The sequence below is a fragment of the Diachasmimorpha longicaudata genome, chromosome 1 (assembly GCF_034640455.1).
Source record: "Diachasmimorpha longicaudata isolate KC_UGA_2023 chromosome 1, iyDiaLong2, whole genome shotgun sequence".
NCBI classification, from domain to species: domain Eukaryota; kingdom Metazoa; phylum Arthropoda; class Insecta; order Hymenoptera; family Braconidae; genus Diachasmimorpha; species Diachasmimorpha longicaudata.
In genome coordinates, this window is record NC_087225.1 from 10,305,068 (window position 1) to 10,319,658 (window position 14,591).

The 14,591-nt window shown below is 36.1% G+C and overlaps 1 protein-coding gene across 1 annotated transcript in view; it reads left to right on the forward strand.

Moving 5' to 3' along the window:
• LOC135169517 (latrophilin-like protein LAT-2) overlaps positions 1 to 14,591 on the forward strand; it is a 28,396-nt gene that overhangs the window by 11,885 nt on the left and 1,920 nt on the right. The window contains exons 3-5 of the mRNA XM_064134586.1: positions 4,892 to 4,997; positions 12,693 to 12,952; positions 14,227 to 14,328. Of these exons, the coding sequence (XP_063990656.1) occupies positions 4,892 to 4,997; positions 12,693 to 12,952; positions 14,227 to 14,328 (468 nt within the window). The remainder of the gene's footprint in view (positions 1 to 4,891; positions 4,998 to 12,692; positions 12,953 to 14,226; positions 14,329 to 14,591) is intronic.

Here is a 14,591-nt window from a genome sequence, read left to right on the forward strand (position 1 = left end):
GTGCCTGCTCTGAATCGATCTGATTCGGAATTTTTCCCACGTTGACACATTGCACCAGCACCTGAATAGCTCATAGATATCTCCACCAAAAATGTGTCCTGTATGCATACGACACATTCATATTTATAGAGAAAAGCTATTTTTGATGTGATCCATTTTTGCATTATTCCACCTTTTTCTCTTTTTTTTTTCTATGCGGTTCGTGAGAGCTATCGTTACGATGCACATTTTGGTGAGAGAGTTATGAAAGATATTAGGGAAGATGGTCGAACGTGCTTTGAATTTATATGAAACTAGAAATTAATGGGCGCTGTCGAACCAAATTGACGGAGAATTCAGGGAAAATGCGGTAGAATGAAACAGTCGAAAAACTACTTGAATAATTGTCGTGCTATGTGTCATAACAAGTGCAGAAAAGTAGTTTTTTGGATTATAGGAGGATTTATAGCTTTAGCTGAAGACGAATATTTTGCGTCACAATGCTTTTACGCATTTACGAAGAATAAATATATACGAAAGGAAAAATATGAAACATTGTGTCATTTTTACTGAGTACTATCTTGACTGGCCGATTGCCGAACAGTCACGTAAATTAAAAAAAAAAAAATTCTCATCGTGTAACGAAATTGGTATTTATCCTCTGCTCGTTTTACAAACAATTGTCAACTGGTAGCAGACTAGACGGATAAAATCATTTGGAAAATTGAACTGTCCAATTGCAAGATATGTTTGCGCCTCCAGTTATCTTTTAACATTGTTTTATCACCAAATAAAATACTCACGACATAGCTAGATGAGCTTGGGACCAATTACTTTGATAAACAAAAGTGAATAAACAAACATTTCGCGTAAATTGTGTGAAACACTCGTTTTTCGACTGTTTCATTTCGCCCCATATCTCATTTTGATCTACGGTTCGGACACGAGAAAGTCAAAAACAAGTTCTCGACTAAAGAATAGTCGGATTTTGAATTATCTGGGTTTCTAATTTACTCTCGTGCAGAAATCGTCCACAATTATCGTAAAGCTTTGAAAGAGTTTGAAACAAAGTTTAAGACTCCCTAGAAAGCTCAAAAAGTCTGCTATTATCTAAACAACCGTTGGTAATGGCTTCGTTATCTACAACCACTTCTAAAATTAACTTTTTGACTGCTACCATTGCAATAAAGAATTAGTATCTTCATGGTTTTGAGTACAACATTAATTCCCCAGAGATGTGATAAAATAAATACAAAAAAAAATGTGATGAGGATATCTCGATTAGAAAAGTTAACTGATCTACATGATGAGGAATAGAGAGCTTTCAAGTAACCTGTTCATTTTCATTCTTTTCTTATCAGTAAATGTGAATTGGTTCGAGGGGAATTTTCAATTTATCAACTGCTTGGAGCTTTCACAGCTCCAGGGAATCAAGAAAAAATGATAAAAAGAATGTTGATTGTTTGATTCAGGTATATGAAAAAGCACTTTGCTGGAAGATGATGCGCGTAGACGGAGGAAATCTTGGAGAGTATCGATTTTGGCCGAGACGAAGGGCTGGCTTTATCTATAATTGCAAGGGCTTGCATTCGTACGTTGTTAATTCTAATGGATTACGTTATCCGAAATGATCCAGCGCATAATATGAAAGGATTAAATACATCAGTCCAAAAATGACATAGATAACATGTTTTCGCGATAGAGAAAATCTTAAAGGGGCCCTTAAGTTCCATTTGGTGTGCCTCAGAATTTTGCAAACTGTGCATTTGTAATTATTTGATTAATTTCCTGTCCAAAAAGTCATGTGACAATTATTGCAATAAATTAGTTGGATCTCATTCGAATTCATTCTTGTTTTCAAAGAAAAGAAATTAATTAAATGATCACAAGATCGTCGAGCCATCAAACCAAAATTTACGATGGAATCCTTTTGGAATTTCAATTACCGCTATCGGATAAATCGCCGGAAGCATCACCATCCCGGCAACTACAAACAATGTGATTAATTAATCTGACCTCTCATGAATGTCATTAAGTAATTAAAATAAATATAAACCGTAAACCAACAACAAGAATAGGAAAAAAAAAAATTGTACTCCACTAGATGCGCATGCCTGTGTCATCTGCGGGAGCTTGGGCAGTATAACCGAGATATAATATAATTACATTTCGCGAAAAGCGTAGTGGAACGCATTTTACTTTTTGCAGATTCACTCAAACGAAGCGAGGTTTATTCATTTTACCATCCGCTTACAGCCAGTATTAATTCACAGTCATTTTCTCTCAACGCTATGTCATCTACAATTTTTTACATCATCGCATTTTGATTGTTATCAGAGGTCAAATGATTACACGCGCCAAATCAATTTTACAGGTAAATTGCCTAGAAAACCAACTATAGAGTGATAGTTTTTTTATTCACCCGAGACAATTTATTCTTTCCTTTTTTTTTCAACGTTTTTTCCCACATGTCGTCGCTACTCCCGTGATTTCAAAGGGACAAAGGAGTCAAGTGTATTACGGAAGAATCCAATGAAGCCTGAAACAATACGCATTGCCTACGCTTTTATGTGTCGAAGTTTCTTTTATCTCGAAAAAAAAAAGGGGGAATTTTGGGGTTCATTGTTAGCCGTTTTATAGCTTTTATGGACTAGAAGCTCACTCACGCGTCCTTTACCCTCGTCAAGGGTTTTCATGGCTTCTTATTCACTGAATAAAAGTGAATTATGAAAATTCATCCCACCTCACAGTGATATGGTTGATAATAAAAAAAAATTATTGCACCAACGAACAATTCAAATTATTACAACGGAATGCACAGATTCTGGTGTATTCATCAAAGCAAATTGCTTGATTCGATTAAATGTGATTGGACGCAGTGAATCATTTAAAATGCAATTGATTACAATTGAATAATGATTAATTAAAGGTAAACAAAAGACTATCACATACAAATGTGCATTCCATATATCATTTTTTTCACTGAATTGGTTTTCAATAATTTTTGGTACAACTATAGTATTTGAAATAATTAGTTGGCTTCTCTCTGAATTTCCGTTACTTCAATTTTATCCAAAAACATTTGAAAATCGATCATTACCTAGAACGTCACAAAGCCGATTAAGCTGAATAAATTTAGCGCCACGATGGCGTAAAATTCATCCCTTTTACCGCATTCAATTGTTGAATAATTCATTTCTTCAACAAAATGGAAAGAAAATAAACCATAAAAACACAGCAGAAAAAGGGTGAAAAAGATGAAGGGCAGAGTGGTGTGGAAAGAAGTGGAAAACTCGTTGAAAACAACAGTCCAAAAGTCACCGAGTCGAAACGACAAACTTTATGCTAGTTACCATTTCATCATTTCATACGCTTCCCTCACAACAGAATGAAAAAAAAAAATAGGCAAATGAGTGGTAGAAAGTATCTCAATATTTACGCATCCCCTGTAACCAAGCCATACGCTTCTCTATGGAAAAAAAAAATATTCACTGAACCTTGCAACACGATAAGTGAAGAAATAAACTCAATAAAACACGTTGAAAAAATTCCAAAGGGAAAAATTCACTGTATCATTGGCGTTGTAGTGTTGCAGAACGGAATACACGCCTGAAGCATCAAACCCCTCTTGGGAGTCACCAGCGAGTTTTTCGCTCCATAAAACATGGAAGGGTATACTATTTCTCATTGCACATACAATTGTTGGTGCAATGTTACACAAAGATAGAATGCGATGTGCAAAGATCGTTGGTACAGGAAAATTAATAGAATTTCAATTAGAATTTTCCTGTACCAACGATGAAATTTATCAGATGAGTCTTCCTCTTTCTCATTGATGTCTGTTTGATTTCAATTCTATAGTCGATGGGAAAGTAAAGACTTGATCTGAACCTGACGATTTCATGAGTAAATGGAAAGAGGAATAATTTATGTTTCATTTGTTTTCACTGTATTTTATAGATATTTATGTTATTAAAACTATGAAATACATTTCAAGGCATAAAATTAGCCCATTTTCACGTTATATTTCATTGAAATTTACTATCAGCCTATTTCCATCGATAGCAGCCTCTCAAACGCTCTCAATAAGTAGAGCAAAAGTCGAGTTACACCGCAAAGGTTCTATTCACATTTCCCAAAGTGAGGAAATAGTAATGAAAGTTTTCTCACTGCGCCCGCCCCCCCCCACCCTCGCTTACTCCAAACTCACTCGTACAAATAAAAGAAAATGAAAAATAAAATAAACTAAGTAAATAGAGTGTAATGGTATCCCGTTTACACTGGCGAAAATTCCGCTCAAGTGAATCGGAGAATTGTTGAGCTGTTGTGAAGGCTCACTCGTGTTAAAAGTTTAAAATACGTTGTCGTAGTTATTTTTCATCTTCTTTTTCTTAAGTAAAAAAAAAATGTGAGAATGTGCACAAGAGGTTTTTCCCAAGAGTTGCCGGTTAAGTGAGGGAGGGGGGGGGGGCTGAGAAGGGAGATTGATAAATTGGTACGATCCTGAGGCTATTGAGCTTATCGGATTGAACTGGCAACGACCTGGTGCAAGATTGCCTTACTCTACCCCAGGTGGCAAATTTATTTTACTGTCAATTTATGCTCACTGAGACTTTATATTCTAATCCTTTTCCTCAATTAAACCAAGTACGAAAGTACTCTTGTATTATGTGATAAAGTTTGTTTTGCTGACAAATAAAATTTGAATGTCGCTTTTAGAGGCCCTTAACAGTTTGAATTTATCTTCAAATGAATTATTCATATCAGTTTGCGGTCAATGAATTTCACCAAGAAGCATGAAACATTAAGACACTATATTCTCCTTTAACCTGATACCACCAAAGATGTTATGCAAAAACAATTATTTGCTTTTCATTGGACTATTCAATGATTTCTTTTCATAAAATTACAGTTTATTCTCGGATTTACGGAGTTTGGCCGGTACAACCCTCATGAATCTTTTAGCAGCTCTCTTCATGGTACAACTTCTGTTCATAGTTGGTGTTGGTGGTGTACAGGTAGGTTTAAACCTTGAATATCAACATTACATATTGCACGAGGGGCCACTGATTAACAGTATTGTAGTCATTCCTGTGGTTCACCCTTGAATCCAGCCAAAGCCCTTCGACTCCTCGACTTCCACTATTAACCTTGGAGTGAATGGAAGGCTCGAGCTTAATTAAATCGAGTTGGTCTCTGGTGAAATCGATCTCAACTTTGTCCTATAGACCATCAACCATTTTCCCGTGATTCACCCCATTCTCCTACCCTTATACCAACCCCTTTATGCCACCAAACCCATCCTGTTCTTCTACTTCATCTCCATCATTCCAATATATGACACAAATTTCCGGCTACTCTGTAGTCTCCTTGTGGCGTAATTATCGGTTAGATTCGGCACGCGAAGAGTAATGGTCTGACAATAAATTTCTATCCTCTTTTGAACGCCGCCTGAATTTGTGAGACGCTTTTCAAACATTATGGACTTTCATCACGACCCTTTTTTTTTTCCCTCCCCCAACTTCTTTTGGGTTATTTATGAGAATTCACTACTTTTGTGAAATGGATCTTTGTTTCGAATGGCATGAATGAAGGCTTTCTACTGAGAAATTGTCGGAGTAAACTTTTTCTACCCCTATTCTTTGAATTGTGTTGAACAGATATTATGCGGCGTAAAAAATTATCACGATGAATTGTGAAAATTAATTAAATGGAGGAATATTTTAACGTCTCTAAGGGGCAAATTACAGGAATAAGGAGGCGAATTTAACCAGAAATTAACAGAACAGGAACTTTATCATTTAATGTTGGTAACTGAAATTTCACGAAATTATTTGCTTTCTCGAGGAATATAAACAAATATTTTATCCTGGCAACTAAATTGGTAACTGTTTTTCCCATCAACCAGTCAATTGTAATGAAAAGAAGAGGATGGATAGCGGGGGTTGCTTGATGTGATGACCAATCTACGATTGAGGAAAAGGATGAGGAAAACAACCTCCATCAATCGCCCAAGAACAATGGCAATATCACATTTGTGGTCTAATCGACAATTAACTGCCCACCCTCAACATTTCTGCAACAATTCCCCAGGAACTCATAAAACTCTCGCTACCTGGAAAACCGGGATCAACAATAACCCACTATCTGATCAAAGTACACCACAAACACACTGAGAACAAAAAAAATAATCGTCCCCTATGTGTGCATCACATAAAGTTATCCAATGTCTAGCCATAAACGACACAGAGAGAACATTCATTACTCCTACAACATTCAAGCCACTGTGCACTTGATGACGTATGCATGCGTGACCGTAGAAACCCACAAGTCCCTGACATCTGCCAGAGTGCCGTCAGTTCTGGAAACACGAATGATCCTATTTATGAATCCCATGATATAGAGCTTGATGACGATGAGTTGAAAAAAAAAATCCACTTCCTTTAGTTACGGTAATTTGAAATAAAAAGTCTCTGTCTGTTCATATATTCCTGAGACATTTCCTACATAAATGGAAAATAAAAGCGATGCGGGGCAAAAACGATTTTCTGAGTTTCAGACAGTGTTTTTAAACATTTTCCAGACATTAAAAAAATTTCGATGGTATAAAAATGTTTCTGATTATTAAACTTCTCTATTCAGATTTCGAATATTCGATTCTTAAATATTTGCGAGTGGAATTTTAACTCCGTAATTTCCAGTTTAGTTGATAACTGCGATTTCAGAGAGGAAAACTACTCAATTTTTAATATCTTTAAATAAAAAAATAGATATTCACACACCCGGCACTCCGATCAAGAGTTTACAACCGAGAATTCTCCCCCGACTCCCCCATCACACTCTAAAAAATCTGTCACCAGGAAATGTCTCCAGAATGGAGAATAAAATATATAGGATTTTGGAATATTATTCAACTCGAGATTGTGACAGCTCCGAAAATTTCCATGTTGTTTCAGAGCGAGACGATCCCTCCAAAGTGAAGTCGCGTTTGAGATTCGTGGGCACCCTTAAATTAAAATGAAAAACTAAAAAAAAAGCGTTACATTCAGGGCTTTTCTTGACTGTACATCTCTCCACTGCATTTAATTACAATTTGCACTCTCTTGACACTACCGAGGGATGAAGAAACGTGGTGAAAGAGTTGGGAGACAGTGTCTACACCACATAGCTTTGCGATAACACACAACGGAAAGCTCCCGGTGGCTAGCGGACACCCCGGAAATTTCAAGTGAGGATTTAACCCGCTACGAAATTTCCCAGAATATCCAAGTGCTCTTTAAACCTGAATTTCATTCCCTATACAAAATCCGAGTGGAAGAGATTACACTTATTTTACGAAAGCTCCTTCCTCTTTATGACTGTATTGTACTCATAAGAACAACCCCAATATTTCAATTTTTTATTTGTTTCCCAACATTATGCCAGCCTCTCTCCTCTCATTTTACTTGTTGATGAAATTTCTATACTGGTACTGAAGAAACCGGGGGACATTTCAACAAAAATAAATAACATATTCACCTTCAATTTCCATTCTCCGGGTTCTTCCGTTCTTCATCCTGTTTTCTACTTCTCTTCCAATGAAACTCGGGATATAATGTGATTACGTTTCACAATGTTTCCTTCCCTCTCATTTTTTTTTTCGTGAATAGCAAGCAGGAAAACGCTGCAATGCAGGAATCGTTGAGGAATTTACTGTTGTCCCGGATAACACGGTAAACTCGTAATGTGTATCCCGGTATTCAAGTCACGGTACAAATAATGACACTATCAAATAGTGAACAAAAAATCTACACTGTGTTTCATATTTTCCACTGATAACTTGCAATTGTAGATAGGAAATATCCAGGCAAAATTGTCAAATTGATTTTCAGTGCAGCCGTAAAATATTCCAATTCGAGCGACGAGCGTATGCCAGCACTCATAACGCAGATTGATTGATTTTTGTTATTCATAGAGAAACGCGATGGCAAATCCTTCCCCGTAGAATTAAATTAATAATAAAATTGTCTCCAAGGACGAAAAAAAAAAGCTGTCTGAAAGACGTACAAACATGAATCTCTACTTCTATGTATGTGAAACCTTCGAAGACCCTTTTTCTTCCAGCGTGAGACAGCGTCCGGTGTGCACGGAAATATAAAGAGAAGGGAGAAGTAAGAAAAAAAAGCTGAAGAAAAGATGCTGTCCATGCTTGAGATTTCCCCTGGGGGTTGGGCTGGCATAAAAACTTGTTCGTGGGAGTACCCTAACGATTAAAATTTCACTCGTGTCGAGCGCGTCACGATCTGTTGAAAAATTCTGTTTATACCCTCCTCCCCGTTATACTCAGTTGCCGTAAAAAAAAGGGGGATGAAAATTCTATCCTGCACATGGTAAAAACTAGAGTATTTAACCTGCTTATGGGAAAATCCCCTACCATCAAAAGATAAGCATCTTGTCCAACTCACATATATTATCCTAATTTATAAATCACGGGGTCTTTTGGGGGAGAATATAGAATTGAAAATAAAAATCTCTCCAGCTGAGTTGACTGATTTTCTCTTAAGTCAAGACAGTTTTTGAGAGTCCTCGGTAGGGCGTAAGCCCCTTGAGTGACTTTTAATGTACGATGATATATATTATCGTGAAAAAGATGACTTAAATCGATTTTACCCCTTAAATCTTAACAAAGAGGTTTTCCATGCTTTTGCATTACGTTGACGTGAATTATTTAATAATATAACCCTTAACTAATTGAAATGGATACTTAACAGTATAATGTGAAGAAGATTAAAATGGAGGACATGCACGGAGAAAAAAATTCAGTAGAAATTACATCCCTCTTTCATGATCTGAAAGTTGAAACAATATTAAGTAAAAATTACGGAAGAGTTATGGATTTTTTCGAAAATTCAGTGAAAAAGTATGTAACTGTACCGTCATTTTTACCGAATATTGTTTTGAGTAACTAATTACGAAACAAGCATGTAATTTTTAATGAATTTTTCTCTCCGTGTGGAGAAATATAAATTTGTGTAATATATGGGGCCAAATCAATTTCCATTTCCTCTTTAATCTTCGCCCCATTTTTTATTTTAAAATGTAAAACAGTATTCACGAATATTTTCAAGACAACATACTCTAATGAATTTTCAATGAACTTCTATATGAATTCCCATAGATTTTTCCTTTATCCATTCCATTATTTTTCCTCTTTTCACCTTTTATTCTGGTACAGTGAATTAAGTTGAGTGCTTATCGATTAGCTCCATGCGCTTGAAACAATAGGTCGTTAGCCATGGTCAAGTGTGAATGCCAAATAGTGGGTCATTTCAGATTTTTTTTTTTCCCCCAGAATATTTGAGTTACAGTGGAGAGATAATACCGCGCTATTTCAAGCATTTTTACTGGCAATTCACGGATAAAAATCATTTTTATAATACTTGAAGATAAACGATCGATAATGCACATCTGAATTGGCACAGACACTGGATTTCAACCCACGTGTATGAGTTATATTCGCCAATGGACTTTCCATGTTTATGCTCTTTGATACCCGGAGAATTCAAATGACTTTGAATCAACATAGCATGTCGACTGTGATAAACTGGTTGAATCTGTGGGGAATTGAGGTTTAATCTAGCGTATAAACAGAATGTATTGCGACAAAAGTTTGTATAGTATGTAAAATATCTACACCCAACGAATCTAAATAAATCAGAATCATCAGGATGTCAAAATAAAAGATAAAGATTGTGATTCTTTCAACTTTTTTAATCAGTAACTCATTTACGCCATCGATTCACTTGGAAACTCATCCGAAACACAAACTCAAAACTTAAACAACTCTAATCAGAATTTTTCTCAGAATTAATTAGTTAACACATTCAAACTGTCCAACAATTACGAAATAATTTTCGACAACTGTAGCCCTTACACCGAGTTTCGAAAGCCTCGAAAATTCACCAAACAATTCAGCAACGAAAATGTCACAATACGTCATGATAAATTCTAAATGCAAGAAACTTTGGACGAAAACAAATTTACCAGTGAATTGTTAAAACAGTTGGCAAATTTCCAAGCCACTTGTTTTTACCCCTTTTGAAATATTCCATTTTCCATCACTGTACAATCGATCACTCTGATAACATCATTCTCACGTGTTTTACCTCAGTATATCTCATTTCAACCCTCCGTTCATGTCCTCTTTTCCAGCTTTGACTCCACTCAATCCTCTATCCTCATTCCCCCTACCCCCTTTTATCACCCTACTTGCTGTTTCCTATTCGTCCCAGTGGGTATATTCGAGGAAATGCATGTGATTCCAATTGCGTTCGGCTCGTTCGAGTGCATCAGATACACCAATTGCCGCGACAACCAAGTAGGCTTGTTTGAAATACTTTACACGTTGAGAATAAATCAATAAAAAGTACCAGAAATAAAAAATTACGTATCAAAACGTGCATTGAAGAAATATACATTTTTGACAAATATCCATCTACTTCAGACAAGTGTTGGAAGTGTCATTACTAGACAATTTTCATTTGGTTTGAGTTATGCTAATTATTGTGTTCTAGAACATGATCTTATTAGTTATCCCTTTGAGTGAAACTCTGCAATAATTACGACTATTGAAAAATTTATCGAAATTCTCTAGAAATGATAAAATTGACTGTATTCATATTTTACAAAAATATAGAAAAAAAAAATACTCCGAATTTATTTCTAAAAGGGATAACTAATATTTACTGCTAAACAGTATTAACAATTTTTTTCTCTTCCAATGATCGAATGCACTGAAAAACCAATTTAAGCTTTAAAATAAAACTTCCCGAATAATAAATTTTTATCTTCCCCCAACGGGTAATACAACGTAAACCTTTTCACAGCGAGACTAACAAAAAAAGGATCAATGAAAACACGTGGATTAGTGAGACCCATTGGAGGTAGGGTGGGTTCGACTGAAAAATTTACGACCAAGTGAGCGTAAATGAAAAAAAAAAAAAAATACATATATGAGAAAGAATTTAGCGGTTCAGTTCACCTTTTAATTTCCTATGCACTAAGAACAAAGCCAACTGGAGCCTCTAAAACCAAAGCCCTCAACTGGCATTTAATATCAGAGCATCACTTTTGAAATTGAGAAAAAAAAAACAACATGAAAACATCAACAAAGGGTGAGCTATTTTCTGTGAATCGATACAACCGGAGTCTCCAAGACATTCATTGGCTATTTAATTGGAAGAAATTCTCTTCGTTCCAATGAATTCAACCGTAAAATTCATTACTTTCAGTGATCGCCGGCACTCACAACCTTCTAAAAAATTCATCAAGTGGATTTTACCGCAGGCTTTCTTTCAGTCTTAATGACTACCCCTTCGAATAGCTGTTAAATGAAAACATCTGAAAGAAACTTGCAAGGAGCACTAAATAAAAGCGAAAAAGAAGAACAAATAAAAATACCCTATTCAAGTTCAAACCGAGATCCTGCAATTAAAAAAAAAAAAAATTCGTAATGTGAACGGTCTTGTCTGGTTCGAAGGGCCATCAGTAAATAGAGGAGAAGAGAGGTCGATAGGTTGTATGCGGATAGCGCACCGGAGGTGAGACGAAAGCTTTCTACCGTACTGACTGCATCTCCGGGCATGCCACACAAAGGTTTCACGACGTTTTATAATGGAACACGGGCAACACCACCTCAGAAAAGTTGTAACGCATGTGGCAGAGAGGGTATTGCATTAAAAAAATGAGGGTTTTCAGCTCGACGGAGACAACAAAAAAATTGATTAAAATACTGGAAATTTTTGTCCCAAAGGATTTTTTTTTTGTTACACGGATGAGTAGTTTCCTAAAGTGCTTGTGATTATCGTACATTTCGTGAATACGAAACCACTAAGCCGAATGACGTTATAAAATTCGAAAATAAAATTTTGAGAGCGAAAATAAAATAATTTCCAATGGAAGCATGATTATTTTCCGACTCACGGTAGAAGAGATTGGGAAAAAAATTAATGAAAGAAGAATACATCAAATTTGCAAAACTCTGAGAGCTTCTAAACCACCAAAATACCTAACAAGAGTCCAGAGTGTATCCAAAAACTTGTAATGTGTATGGTAGAGAGGATGTACCATAAAAAAAATGGTTTTCAACTCGCAGAGGACAAAAAAAATTATTTAAAAAACCTGAAGTTTCTCTTCTAGAGGTGCTTTTTCGCAGTGCAGATGATTACAGTTCTCTAAAGTTCTTCTGATCTCCGTACATTTGTGGAAAAGAAGCCATTAAGTCGTATGACGTTATAAAACTCGAACATCGAATTTTGAAGAATAAAACGAAGTAATTTCCAATGCAAGCATTAAACATTTTACAGCCCTAGTAAAGAAAAAAACATAAAAGGAGAGTGCACCAATTCTGGTGAATCCTGTGACTTTCTCAATTACCAAAATCTATGACAAACGTGCTATTTCCACTGACAAGAAATTCGTATCAAGTTTAAGTGTCGAAATGACGTCAGACATAGCTTCCTAACTCTGGGCTAGCCATCGATGTTCCGTTTTTCGCTGACAACGTTATCTTTCCTCGTCATGACTCTGTGAAATTCACCGAAAGATGTCCGTTACCACTCCCTTGAATCCACGTTGTTACTCCACACCATTCAGTGGATCTCAATCTAAAATGCCATGTATAAAATCTTATCACCATAATTTCCCATTATCTCACTTTTTTCTTCACTTTTTAGGATCCTGAGCTCTGTATATCTCTTGGTCTGAGCCTCCAATACTTGAGAGTGTCCGTAGTCTGTTGGCTAGCTGCAATGTGTCATCATCTCTACGCTACAGTGGCATCAGTACCATGTCGTGATGACCCACCAACTTATCTCAAATACAGTGTATTTGCATGGGGAGCTCCATTGGTAACGCTGGTGGGATCAGTCTACATTCAGAATAAGGAGAGCAGCGATCTGTGGAACATCAAGGATTTAACGCCATTCAACTGCTGGTGAGCCTTTTTTTTTTCCTTTCATTTTTCACTCAGATGAGACTTTTGAATCAAAGCGAATGGTGGATGATATTTTTTTTTTCCCTGTGGTTTCAATGGATTCCTTCTTCTCTATCGATTCACTGAACGAGAATATTGAATACTGCCATCTCTCACAGTTATTCTTGGATTCACGTGTCTTATTTAACTTTCCATAGAAATACTCTAGAAGTGCCGATAATACAAAGCGTACCACTGAGACTAGCCAATGTGTTGAGGATCAGGAGAAGATCCTCCAATGTGCAATAAAAGCCTGATTCCATATATCCAACCATTCAGAACTTCAATTCACTCTCAAGCGGATTTCTTACCATGTCATATTACTACATCTCCTTTTATCTTTTCCATCGACTATTTTTTCTGTTACTCTGGAAATGTTCAAGTGCAGTGAAGTTATTTTATTTGAATTATCGAGATGTAGTATTACTTCGTTATTTCCTGGAGATTGTTAATAGTCCCTTGGTGAACCTTAAAATTCCTACATTGCATTTCTGGAATTTAATTATTCCTTTGATGATAATATTGGCACTTTGATGCAAATGGATCACTATCGATACTCCTCGAGTGCCTCTCTCGGTGAAATGATAAATTGATCGTGAACATTGAATCAAGCCATTTGGATGCTAGCTCAGGACAATGAAAAGGACACAAAAGGGATGGAGTATTAACTTGTCGAACGATCCCCAGTTCCATTCTTTCACTGCACTCTGTTTTTGGCTTTCGAATGAAAGCTTTGAAATCCTTATATTTTTAGGCTTTTGTTTGTGCATGGAAATCATGCAAAATACTTGGAAATATAAAATACCAAGTTTCATCCCGGATGTAGGTACGGACGTGCAGTTGGTGGTCAATTCAACGAAGATTGAAAAATAAAAATACTAAAATACGTCGGTCATAAATGGAGTTGAAAAAATACAGCAATCGACATAAAAAAAGAAACAAAAGTCCAGTAAATTATAAATAAACGAGAACTTTAAAGTCATTGGGGAAAATAATTTATGACTCCCGGAAGGGATGAATTTATGAGTACCCAAAGTTGGAAAGTATTTCTATGGAAAGCGAGAAAGGTAAAAATTTAGAAGAAACCATCCCTCTGATTAATTGACAGCAAAGAAAACAATAAAATTTCGTAAGCATCAGAATGTCTTATTCAATATTTGATCCGGATCGAGTTACTTTAATTTATGTAATAGTATCCCGGAATAACTAATGTAAACCATCTCATTATTTTTCAGGTTTCTCGGCTCTCGAGCGACTGTCTACACTTACGGTCTACCGATTGTTCTACTTCTACTTATCTCGGGTTATTATCTTCTGAAAGCGGCCATTGTTGCACGGTAATCAATAAATTGCATCTCGATATTAAATTAGAATTTCCCTTACAGAAATAATAGAAATTGTGGAATGGGTTGAGTGGAATGGCAAATAAGAGTTATGTGAAAATTCTGTTTTTTTTTATTGCGGAAAATGAAATCACCTGAGAGGCAAACGCGTTCAGCCACGGTAATAAATTCACTATTGGAGGGGGGTGGATACTTGCCGATTCCAATGGCGGAGTTTAATAAAAAAAATCCCTTTATTTTGCGATACCAATAATTTT